General features: G+C 40.4%; 1 protein-coding gene and 1 pseudogene across 5 annotated transcripts in view; one reads left to right on the top strand and one right to left on the bottom strand.

Annotated features, from left to right (window-relative positions):
• LOC136657068 (zinc finger protein 420-like) overlaps positions 1-12,794 on the top strand; it is a 657,687-nt pseudogene that overhangs the window by 35,154 nt on the left and 609,739 nt on the right.
• Positions 1-12,794, bottom strand: part of LOC136657253 (ankyrin repeat domain-containing protein 26-like) — a 41,715-nt gene that overhangs the window by 26,188 nt on the left and 2,733 nt on the right. For 3 of the 5 annotated variants that reach the window (XR_010794749.1, XM_066633980.1, XM_066633982.1), the window contains exons 6-12: positions 9,994-10,046; positions 7,201-8,247; positions 6,289-6,518; positions 4,523-4,669; positions 3,345-3,378; positions 2,345-2,474; positions 876-1,089 (exon numbers count right to left, since the gene is read on the bottom strand). Coding sequence is in view for 4 of the 5 variants with exons in the window: in XM_066633980.1 (XP_066490077.1) it covers positions 876-1,089; positions 2,345-2,474; positions 3,345-3,378; positions 4,523-4,669; positions 6,289-6,518; positions 7,201-8,247; positions 9,994-10,046 (1,855 nt within the window). In the remaining variant the exon portion in view is untranslated. The remainder of the gene's footprint in view (positions 1-875; positions 1,090-2,344; positions 2,475-3,344; positions 3,379-4,522; positions 4,670-6,288; positions 6,519-7,200; positions 8,248-9,993; positions 10,047-12,794) is intronic. The other 2 variants (XM_066633981.1, XM_066633983.1) reach the window with 2 other exon arrangements.

Here is a 12,794-nt window from a genome sequence, read left to right as displayed (position 1 = left end):
ATGGATAAATAGGCTGCACCTGTACTATCACATTTTGCTCAGTATACCACCAAATACAAAGTTATGTACCTTCTGTACCATCTTGTTTCACTCTAAGATTAACCATGTCAGGAGAATGAGGTCCCTCCATCACTTTATGAAGGTTGGGCTCACCCTGCATGACTCAAGGCAGGAAAGTTAGATGCTAAATTGGTGCTTTAGGCCTGCGGGGTGATTTCTGAGGGGGTTCAGGGATGGTCAGGAGAAACTTACACATAGCAAAATTGATGTATTCTTGTGTCAACTATGAGGGTGTCTGGGCAGATGAAGACTAACAAAACATCTCTGCTGAACTATTTTTCCTGTAGCCCCACAAAGCTTCTACAGATGTTCTTGCTGTGCCATGACCCACCTTGTCCTCTGCTGTGGGTCACGATGCTCCTGGTGGTACTGGAGGCCTCTCCCAGGCCAGAGTCCCACTCCACAGGCCGCTGCAGGACTCGGAAGCCTCAGAAAGCCACTTCCAGTTTTTAGAAGCAAGTCGGAAATTGTTTAGAGGCTTCTCAGGGCCATTCTGAGGCCTGCAGAAGCTTGTAGAATGGGAGTGCTAGGTTAGGAGAGGCCTCTGGAGGCTCTGGTAAGTACTGGGACTTCTGGATTGGCTCCTATTTGGAGCCAAACACAAGCAAAGGTGGGCTGGAGGGCACAGATCACGACCCACTGTGCTCGGGCTCACGATCCACCAGTGGTTCACGACCCACACTTTGGGAAGCATTGTTCTAGCTTGTTACAGCAAAGCAATTAAGAATATTTCTGATTTCATTTCCTTTCATAATCTGTTTTCAAATTTTAAACAAAACTATGTACTGTAAAACTTTCTGAAACTGAATTCTTACTTAAGATCGCCGATATCACTTTCCCGTTCCATTTTTTGATGATCCACCATACGTTTCATTTCTCTCATTTCTTCCAACATTCTCTGCTGCTCTTTTTTCTCATTCTCCAGTTTTTTTACCTTTCCAAGGACCTGAGCATAACGTCCCCTTTCGTGTTCAATTAAACGCTCATATCCATGAAATACATTTTGAATTTTCAGGAGACTTACAGAATCTGCTTTGGGGGAAAAAAAATTATTGCTCTCAATATGTTTGTCCAAAATTTTCTGTCAAAATTAATCATATTATATTTGACATTTGGAAATTCAACATAATGATTCTATTACCAAGCTTCAAACATGTTCAGATGTACACATATAACCTCTGGCAAGTTCAGGCTTCTCCATTCATTACATGCTCATGCTCATGAGTTGTCAGCAACAAAGGGTAAATCCCTTTATGCACAGGAACTCTCAAAGAACAAGTGCATTTGCATAGCACAGTGTTTCTCAACCAGTGGTACTCGTATCACTGATGGTACCTGAGGTGATGTCTAGTACTCACGGGACCCCAAGACCCCTGGCACCTGGCAACAAGACCAGCAATTCAATGAGCAGCAGTAGGAGGCTCAGCTCAGTGGGCAGAGCTCCAGTGTGTGCTTTTTGCACTCCCTAAAAAGCCTTCCCTTCTGCCCTGAGCCTCTTACTGGAATTTGTTGCATTGTATCTAGCCTTCCAATCTGGACGTAACTGGCAATGACATCATCACCAGTTACGTCTGGTGATACTTCCAATAGGTGAACCATGCAAAGTGGTACAGATGGGGACAACCATTGAGAAACACTGGTATAGCACATTGTGGCTATTTCAATATGCACCTAATGACCCTAATAAACTGTAGAACCTGGCCACCTTAAATATTTAGTGTAAGGCAGCTATAAAAAAGCAGTATTATGAATAATAAAAGACAACCTGCTGGTCTGCAACTTGAGTTGTCTGGGATGTTTGTGATTAAACCATTTTTACCCAACATTGCATATACACAAGGGATCAAGTGTGTACACCTGTGGGCCAGGCAAAAATGGGTTTTAACATTAGTGCTAACAAATATTTATGTTTAACATGTTTTATGATTTATATTACAGTATTCTGCTGTTACTGTGAGTTGCCTTGGATTCTCTTGGGGCAGAAAGGCGGGATATGAAATAGAAAAATAAATCTAAACTATATATTCCTAAAAGAAAATTCAGAAAAGAGGATTACATTCCTTCTATTAACAATACCTGAAAGTGTACTGAGAGATACCTTCTTCCAAAATTAATCCTCTATTGCTCACTCTTTAAAGGAATATGGGGGGTCATTACTGAGTGCTAGTCAGTGAGCTGGATACAGTCTTTTGTATCCAATTCCCAATACATATTTTATTTGTAACGCAATCAGAATAAAATTAAATAAAGTTACTCTTTGATAATTATGAAAAAACGTTCTTACCTGTACTATTTAAACTCAGCTGATCTATCAACATAACAGCCTCTCTGCAAACTGATTTAGGCAGCTCAATATCCTCTGTGGCTGTATCAGAAGACTGAGTTAAGTCATCCATATCAGAAGATCTGCAGATCTACAAATTAACAGATAAGTGAAAAGAGTAGAGCATTATTGATTATCATTAACTGGGGAAGAGTAGTACCCCCTCAGGTACTGAGATTCATGGGCCCACAATAATGCCTTGGCCCAGGGCCTAGCAATATCTGGCACCATTGCCATAGAGAATCACCTCCTAGAAACACTTTTATATTCTGCCAGCTCACCCAGCCACCCATCAGCCAATCTCACAGAACAGCTTTCGACTCATGGAATTTTCTATTACCCTTGGATAAGTCGAAGGTTAAACTGAGGGGTGTGTAAAATGCTTTGAAAATGAATTACCAGGAATTGTTCTGAGGCAGCAAAAAGTTAAAAAGGAACAAAAGGAGCCATTAAACCTTCTCCAAACAGGAAGGGAGATGAAGGTGCTTTGGGGAGTTGTAAGCTTTGTGAGGAGTACAGCGCTGCACTTCCATTACAGTTGCCCTCATGCAGACTAGAAATTTCATAAGCACCTTCACTTCTCTTCCTATTTGGAGAAGAAGCTAAAATGGCTAGTTTTTTTTGTTGCTACCTCTGAAAAATTACTATTAAGTAACATTACCCCTTTCCCCCCACCTCCTACATCCTGCTTCTCAGCCCAGTTCCACCCCCACCTCACCAGGCAGTTGCTCACAGAAGTCTTATTCACTGTATTGACCCGCTTATAAACTGACCCATGTTTCAGGGTCAACTTTCAGACATAAATTTTTTGACTTATACATGAGTATACAGCTAGCCATTATCTGGTGCTACATGTGAAACTGAGCCATTTTTTTGTTATAAAAGTTGATGAAAATACCATTGCTTCTTGCTGTTCTGTACAAACGTTTAGAAAAAGTCAAGGCAATATATTTTACAATACCTTATTTTTTCGATTCACGGTTTTGGCTGGATTTCTAGAAGGGGGAAAAATGAATCAATTTTTTTTCTGTACTGCGATTAGTGTTGCAAACAAATTTTTTTTCCCCCCACTTTAAATATGTACAAAAATTCTGAAGTTGCCCAAGAATGGCACAAGCAAGTGGAAGCATCCTTTGGTCTCTATGTAAATGTACTGCCTTCTAGGATGCAAATTATGACACAAGTCTGTTCTCCATCACTGACCACAGGATGAAGAGGCTACAGGGGGTATACTTCACCTTCCCTACCTGAAAAGAATTCTGGTCTAGCTGCTAGCTGCAGCTAGAGAGGTGAGTGGAAGTGTCCTTTCACCTCTGACATCAGAGAGAGGATTAAAAAACTCCTGGTTTGCATTGTAACTGAATTAACTGCCACTGAAATCATTTTCACAAAGAGACGCGTAATAAACCTAAAAGTAAATAATTCTTTAAGGAATGGATGTTGAATTTGTATTATGCTTGAGATAGGAACACGAGTTCAAACTAAGCATCCAGTGAGAGATCCTAATTGTAGGGTCAGCAGCCCCTCAACATGGTGGAGTTGAAGATAAAGCATTTGGCACTCTGGGAAAGATTTTTTTTTATCTTTCCAGCAACTGAGTGGACAGCAGAGAAAGCGAACAGACTTCCTGTTAACGTTCACTTAGTCACCTCTTTTAGTGTTAGTCTGGCAGCTATCAGTCTAGTGTTCTCACTGTCTGATTCTGTTTCCGCAGCTTTCAGTAGCAAAGTGAAATAAAAAATTCCTTTTGCAAAGCAGTTGCAAACAAGAGAGGTGAGTCATGAGCGCAACAGGGGAATTTGTGAACCACTGATAAGTGAAAGCATGAATACAGGTTCCATGGATACAGGGGGATGCCTGCAGTTATTTATAACAGTTGCTTTCAGTATTAATTGCTTATTGCACATGTTATAGCTAAGCATTAACATAATTATGGGATTGTTCTAATATTGACTAACTGGCAATTAAATCAGATGTTAGTCCCAGTGCACAGTGGGAAAGGCTTCTACCCAAAGCCTAGAGAGCTCTGGCCAGTCAGAATAGTCAATATCCGACTAAATGCATCACTAGCCTGACTTTACATACGGAAATTCTATACATCCATAAGTAACTGTACAAAAACAACATGATAGGCAATACCTCTCTTCTTCTAGGGATGCTTCACTCAAACTGCTCTCATCTTGGAGATGATGTAAAGTTTCAGTAAACTGCCGACTAGCTCTTTGCTTTGAAATCCGTCTTTTATTTTCACTTTTTCTTGCATCCATGCTATCCGAAAGATTTGTCCTTGAATAGAGAAAGGTATGAATAAAGAAAAATTCAGCATTTGAGAATCTAGCAGCAAGATACTTTTTACACAAACTATCTCAAAGATGAAAGACAAACATATCTGTAACAAAAGAAACACATATAAAAAGGTGGCAACATGGCTTATATTAAAGGCAAAAGAAGCTACAGCAGAAGTAAAGAACAATAAAACTCTCAGTAAGAGATTATCCCTAATGGTTTGTTGGACTTTCATCTTTGTGATAAATAGATACAGGTAGATTCTAGTGAATGTAAGAGGGAGTACCAATACCTCTTGGATATATAATACCTAAATTGATATACAGGTTGAGACTAATTATTTGCATGGATGTGGAAGGCAAAAAACGCACTATAGCAAATCAATTTAAAAAACAAAGTTTCTTTGCTCCAGTGACTTAAAAACAGCCTTGCTGACCTTTGTGATGATAAGATAGAGTCATTAAGACGGCAATCCAACAATCAGTCTCTCTCAAGGTGCTTAGAAATGCTTCACTCCCTTCACCAATGCAAAGTATCTTTCTTTCGGGGAGGGGGGGAAGGGAGGGGTCGCTTTGAGAGAGAAGGATTGATGGATTGTCAGCCAGCAGCCCCCCCCCTTTCTCAATAAGGACGCTACTGTTAAAGGACTGTTCAGTTTTTTAAACTGATTTTAAAGGGGTGCATTTTTCCCCTTCTCCAGGGACCAACACATTCCTTTTCATTTGCAAGGGCTATTCTTGTTGAGTCAAATCCGTGTATAAAAAATCCGTGTATAAATAGGCTGGACCTGTAATGAGATTATGTCTGTGTGCCTCTGGGAAGGAGCCTAAAAACAATTCCATATTAGAATTCTGATTAAAAGTATCGGATTAAAAAACAGATTCTCTTCATCTGAAAGAGGAATATTGCTTTAAATTTTAATGACATCACAGAAAAGTAGAGTAAGATTTTATGGTACAATGGAATCTATTTCATTGTGCACCACATTGTGGTTTCAAATAGCTGTCTTTCAGTGAGGAACCCAAAGAAAACAGGCTGAAGCATTTCGCTGGTGAAGTAGCCATACTGCAAAAAAATGAACACTGAACAATTGAAATAGCCTGCTTGGCTTGAAGTCTGCTTTCTTTTTTCACTTATAGCATTGAAAGAGAGATTTGAATGGTCAGAGTGTCCTACAGTACAGACCTATGCAGCTCTAACTCAGTGGCCACCGTATCCCAAATGCCCATCCCACGATGGACACACCCCCTGCGGCTCCTCTGAGTGATGCCAGCAACAGAGTTATGAGGAGTCCGGGAGGGGACAATGCGGAGGCTGACACACAGCTGTGTCTTCTTCCCACCCCTCTCCACTGGCCCCTCCCCTAAGACAATGTGTTGGATGCAGCACATGCTACACCAGCAACCCTGCATCCAATTAGCCATCCCTGGATAAGGCTAGGCCTTTAGAAGCAGTTCCTTGGATTCTACCACTATAAGCCAGTCATCTAGGTACAGGAAACCATAATCTCTCAGTGCATCTTACTTCTGAGTAATACTCAGGATTGGACTGTAGAATTGGGCTGCCAGACAAATTGGTTTACAGAACAGTTACAGATTAATCTTACTACTTACACTCACCCTTTAGGAGGTACTGGAATTAATCCCGTTCTTTCCACTGAGGAAGTTATGTTTTCTTGACTGTCTTCCACCATCTCTGTTTGAATAGGCTGCTTTTCATTTACAGTAAGCATGTGCTCCATTCTCTTTTCAACAGGATTTACATTCAACTCTTTTTCAGTGTCTGCATCATCTCCTTTCCCTGGAGTCTCTGATTTTTCCCATTTTTGCTTCCTTTTCTCCTCATCAACCTAAAACAATAATATTGTTCAACGTATTTGTCAGCATGCAAGTAAAAATATAAATATTCACAAAGGAATTACTTCAGTTATTTGTAAGTGACACTCCAAGACACAAAACAAACACACCCTTTAAAAGAAAATACTCATTCACTAAGGCTGAAAGTTAACAGGAATGAGTATTGTGTAATATGAAAAAAATTGGAAGACATATCCATTAGTGACAGGAAAAAATGATTTAAGACCACACAACAGTTAGTTACAAAAAGAACAGGTATTATTCACAAAAGAAAAACAAAAATGCCATGATAAAACTAAATCAAACAAAAGTGCTTCTTTTCACACAGCTAGGCAGGAATGAGAGTAAATGGAAAGATAATTTAATACCCTGTTCAGAAGCCACTTTCACATTTTGGACCAATATAAAATGAGTGTACTTAAAACTCAAGCCATTTCTGGTATTTTTATCTTAGAATTCTCACAATTTTGAATTGAAGATTCTTAAAATCATCTTCTAACACAGAATGGAAGAAAAGCCTGTAAATAATCTCTCTTCCTTCCTGATTCACTTTAAAGGCATTTCAAAAGCCAACACAGAAAGAAGACTTTCCAGTAATGTTGAAGAGCTGAAATGAACAGGATGGTGGAGGTGCAAGAAAGACCAAAGCAAGAAAAGCAGCAGGTACTCCTCTACCTCTTTTTGCAGCTGGGCTTTTTTTTCCTCCAAAGCCAGGAACACTATCTGCAGCATCCCTACCTCGTTCTTAAATCTGGCAACATCACGCTCTAATTCTTCATCCAGTTCCTTTTTGGATATTTGACAGCAGGATTGTGGACAGTGTTTCAGTTTATTGCCAACTTTAGTCTCTTTATCTTTGCAAGTGCTGACTGTGGAGTCTCTGAAAACACCATGATTAAAATGGGGTAGAATTTCTGGAGCTGTATCTTTGGTGATACCAAAAAGTATGTTTGTATTGTCTATCACAATCGGTCGTTTGATGCACATCGTTTTAAAAATTGTGCCTGAAACAATGTCCTTACAGCTATGCGCTGGGGAATAATCAGGATATTTTTCTGAAATTGTTGTCTTTCTACTCACATCTGTTTCCAACTGCGCTAATGTATTGTCACTCTTCTCTTCTCTTCTATTTATTTTTGCACTCTCTGCACTGTTTGATAATATCTCATCATTTGCATTCCAGTTTTGTTCAGCGTTTTGATTATCACGTTCAGACAGCTTAAAATGAACCTTCTGAGAAACAGAATTCTGAAGACATAAAACTAAGTTTTCAGCACTGTGTTCCTCTTCTGCAATGAAAGTCTTTAAGTCTCCAAAATCACTCTTTGCTTGTATGCCTATGGTGGTTTTACATGGTTGTGGTGATGGCGATTCATTTGTGCTCTCCAATACACCTGTGAAGCCACCTTGTGATGTTCCTTCCACAAGGGTATTACTTGCTTTCTGACTGACATTAATTTCACCAAACATCTGCTTGAGTTCTGCTGTAATATTCTTAAAACCTGTTTTGACTTCCCTTTTTTCATTTGCAACCCACAATTTTTCATATCTTTCTTCCCAGAGTGCTGAGTCAAACTGACTGTGATCACTGTCCGATTTCTCATTGACAAATGCAGCATCAGTTTTCTTTTTGTCACAAGTAAATGAAACCTTTGCCTTGACAGTCTGATTTTCAGGTGATGGTTTTTCTATAGTGTTGGGCATGTCTATTACATTTTTATCCTTATGCAAGAAAAAATAGCATACAATAACCAATGTGTGAAAAGTTATGTTACAAACATCATAGAGGTTTGATCTTTGAGATTGCTCCGAAAGTAATACATATTTTCTCCTTATTGTTAAGGATTACTTTACCGCACATCAGTACTCCCCCCCCCCCCCAGTTAACTGGTGAGTGCTGCTGAAAACAACAATAGCAATAACCCCTGCTAACTGGGCAAGAGGCACTTTTTCAAGTGGTTACTCCTCTTTTGTTTAGCAGGTAGAGACCTGGGCCTCCTCACCCCAGCAGTGTCTTATCTAGTGGCTGCCTGCTGGTGTTCTTTTGCATCTTTTTAGATTGTGAGCCCTTTTGGGACAGGGAACCATTAGTTATTTAATTTTCTCTGCAAACTGCTTTGTGACCTTTTAGTTGAAAAGTGGTATATAAATAAATAATAAAAGGACAGAAAAAAAGGTGGTAAATAAAACACACCACACATCATTATAATCAAGACAAATGATGTCCCCCCCCCCTTTTAGATATGAATTGTAGATATATTTCTAATCTAACCAGTCCTAAGACTTGGAGACATTATAAAATTATAAATAAAAAAGAAAATTGGGTAGAGTCTTGCTAATAATAAGGGTTCTCTATAAAAATTTCCACTTCTTGTGTAGACACAAGGATTGAGCATGTCAGAGAAGGAAGCCATTCTGTTCCTTTTATGGGGGAGGGAGAGCCATGATTCCGAAATCAGTGTGTAGCAAACCTGATAATGGGAAGGAGATGGTGGTCTGTTGACCAAGCCCAAGTGACACCAAGTAATGGTCACACCATTACTAGGCCTAACAGCCTGGGGAGTTTCCAGTTCAAATGGACTGGCAATCACTGGGACCTGTGCAAGTCAGGCTTACAGTGTCATGCTCTTCCATTCATTACAAGTTCCATGCACACAGCTGAAAATCTCACAGGGTGCAAACTTCCCAAGTCAAGTTGTTGTTGGAGTTCAATTTGACATTTCAGAAAACTCTCAATGGGTGGTCCGAACCCATCAACCTGTGCCAGCTGGAAGAAAGCCAGCTTGGAGCAGCTTTAGGGCTTCCTCCTAAAGGAAGTTGTCTGCAGAAAACTGCAGGGTGGGTAGAAAATGAGGGGAAAAATGATCCAGGTTTTGACTTTTTAACATTTCTGTGTCGTTTGATAAAAGCTACACTGAGAAACTATGTTTGGCTAGGAGACTGTGGCTATCACCACTTTCAGGAACTAATACGCCTAGGGCAGTGGTTCTCAAACTGGTGGGTTGCGACCACCGTCCCTTAAAGAGACGGGGGAAGGGGAGGGAGGCGCCGCTAATGGATGTGAGGGGGATTGCTTTGCACTTACTTCAAGAAGGCAGGGCTGAAGGAGGTGTGGGGAGCCCTGCACAGCGCTCCCTGGGGCTTGGAAAATTCGCTAAAAGCAGGCGCAAAGCACTTCCATTCTGCAGGAGGTGCCCCAGCCCCTCCTCCACAAGAACTTACTGAGGGAGTAAAGCTCCCCCTGAGAACCTCTGGTCTAGGGTGATTTAATATGCCTAGGGTGATTTAATATGCAAGAATTACAAGAGCATATACTGGACTGCAAAAAATGTGCATCCAATAGTTAACATGTTTCAATTACACAGAAGCAGACAAGTCCTTCTGATGATACTTTTGTGGAAAGATTCTTAACTGTTTTCTTTTGTCTCTTTCCTAGGCTACAGAAAAGTGTTTCTCAAACCTACATACCTCAATCTCACCACTTTCAACTTTTTGGATTACTTGTTCACTGCATTGAGGACCTGTAAAAATATTGAAGATATTTGTAACTGTTATAATCTATATGGTGCACTGTACTCTGCAAAAAAGGCTATAAAGGACTCACTATCAGATAGTCTCAAGAAAGTTAAATCCATGCACTGAAATAATTTTAAAACATGAAACTGCTGAAGACATACAAGGAAGAATATATTGTACTATACTGAAGTATATTGAAGAATATATTGTACTAGGACAGAGCTTCTTAAACCCTGGGTCAGGATCCATTTGGGGGATCGTGACCCAATTTCTGGTGGGTCCTGCAGAGTCTCCAATGAAAACATGGGTGGTGGAAAAATCAGATAACTACTGCAGACACCTGCCTATAAGTTGATCCTACAGATAAGCAGAGGGCAGGTTTTCAGCCAACAATCATGGAATTTTCGGGGGTTAAACTTAGGGGGGTGTCTGATTACAGTTTTTGTCTGATTTTACTCCAGGCCAGATCCTGAAAAATAACCTACCACTAATTGTTACCTAAGAACTATAGTCTCTAATTTATTAAAAACACAGTAAAAGATTCATTTTTATTCTTTTTAAATTCTGGTCTTCACCACCTTTTTGTAAACACTGTCAGAGTAAGTGCACTGTAAACAACATACCAGTAAAACAGTGGTTCCCAACCTGGTATTCATGTACTCCCAGGGACACTCAACAGGACCTTTAGGGGTACTTGAAAAAGAATGGAATAATGGCAGAAAAAGGCAGGCCGTGCTCCAGAATGCCTTGCAATACAGGAATGCCTTGCAAGGACCAGCAAGGCAGGAAGGGAGGTAGCTAGTTCACTGTGAAAGCCCCACCAATAGCTAGTTTTTGGTCATCAGTTCATGTATGAACCAGTGACTGAAAACCAGCACAGTAAAAAAGCTGAAACATAACATGGAAAGTGATCAATCACCCAGAATTTCTCAGCACGCTTCTGGTGCAAAACAGTGCAAAGGCAGAGTCTTCTGTTCTTCAAAGAGATGAAAAGAGAAAACACTGTGATAAATACATGAATGGGCTTTCATATAGAGGAGATGAGGGCTTGTATTATTAATTACAAACAGTTTGCTAATATGAAGGGTACAATTTATGGAAATGGGCTGCCAAGGGATACGCAAGTGAAAAAGGTTGGGAACCACTGCAGGAGGATCAGGAATCAAATCCACCTTTAAGGTGTCTGGTGTGTTAAGCCAGAAGCTCTACATACAACATACAACACATAACTGGGAGTGTGCAATTCAATTTACAGCAGAGAGATGCCGCTGCATATATTTGCAACCCTTTTTACTCAGAAGTAGACCCACTGCTTTCCATGGGTGTTATTCTTAAGTAAGGGTGCACTGAATTGTAGCCTGCTTCAGATGGAAAGGAGGATTCCCATCCTGGTGTTTCAGAAAACAGACCTGCTTTGCAAGCATTTGCAAAGCAGAACCAGGCTGCAGCAGAAGGAAGGAGAATAAAAGATTAACAAATTGCTTCTAGAGAGCTGTGCCTGCCTGCTGCTTGAGAAAGGAAACTTTTCAGAGTTGAAAGGCTCTGCCCTCTGATTGACCTGGAGATCAGGCGAACTGAGAATTGGAGCTTGATTACTTGGCAAAAATTTCACATACTATAGGTGAGTATCTACGGTAATTGCCTCAAGCCCTGAGGCTATTCAAAAATCAGAGCGCTGCCAACTGCCCTGCAAACAGCTGAACTGCTGCAGTTTGCAAGCTTATGTAAATATAGGGAGATAAATGTTTGAGTTTTTTCTGGTGTGTTTTTCCCAAGTACAGCTAGTGGGGGCAGGTGAAGGTTGGATCCCAAAACTAAGCCCTTCAAGCCTTGAGGCTATTCATTACGGCTGCCTCATTACGAGAAATGGATTGAGCTTTTATGCAAATAAATACATACAAATATTATTTCTTTCTGGATCACTTTTTCGTAAAGCTAGAGTGGAATTTTAAAAAGTCTAAAAAGTCAATCCCAGTGTTAAAAAGTTTGAGAACTGCTGTACTAGGATATGCAATTCTCTTTATATGCTGACATCATGATACTTAAAAAGGAACACAAAAAATACCAGTTCTTGGGGTCTGCAACACAAAAAAAGCCATTAACTGCTTTTTGTATTTGTTAACAGGCATTTCTATGTCTGTTAAAACATTCACTGAATTTGTCAACAGATCATGCCTGTTAACAAAACACAAAAAGCAGTAAATGGCTGTGTCCCACATCTGTGATCAGACAGCTTGTAGGGAGTTAAATATTTCTTACTTGCTCCCACTCGTGCTAGGCTGTCCATGAGTCTCCTCAGACCTCAGCCAGCCATGTTGTAAGCCAAAGTCTGAGAAGAACCAGGAGGTGTTTGGGAAAGGCGAATCAGGGATAGGCTCCAGGCACAAGTTGCTGCTACTGGATCCAACCCATTTCTCCTCCAACACGCTCCCAGTTCATCCCCCAATGTGCCCTGTTATTTTCCCTTCCTGTTAATAATCCATCAAAAACTCACCTGTACTAACAAAGTCTCACTGTGCCTCTTGCCATTTGTGATAGCAGCACATCAGTGGCCTAGCTTTTGCATTGCCATCTAATACCTTGTACTGAAAGTATGTGCAAGGCTTCAATAGGATTGGGGTCTAATGTACCAAACAGAGAATCATTAATAGAATTTTGGCTTTTAACAAAAGTAATCAACAACCATTCCAGTGAAATCAAAACTGTCAGAATGTTTCCAATGATAGTCAGATGATGTGGGGAGGCAAATGGGG

This window comes from Tiliqua scincoides, chromosome 7 (genome assembly GCF_035046505.1).
Source record: "Tiliqua scincoides isolate rTilSci1 chromosome 7, rTilSci1.hap2, whole genome shotgun sequence".
Taxonomy (NCBI): domain Eukaryota; kingdom Metazoa; phylum Chordata; class Lepidosauria; order Squamata; family Scincidae; genus Tiliqua; species Tiliqua scincoides.
This window is presented reverse-complemented; position numbering and strand designations above follow the sequence as displayed.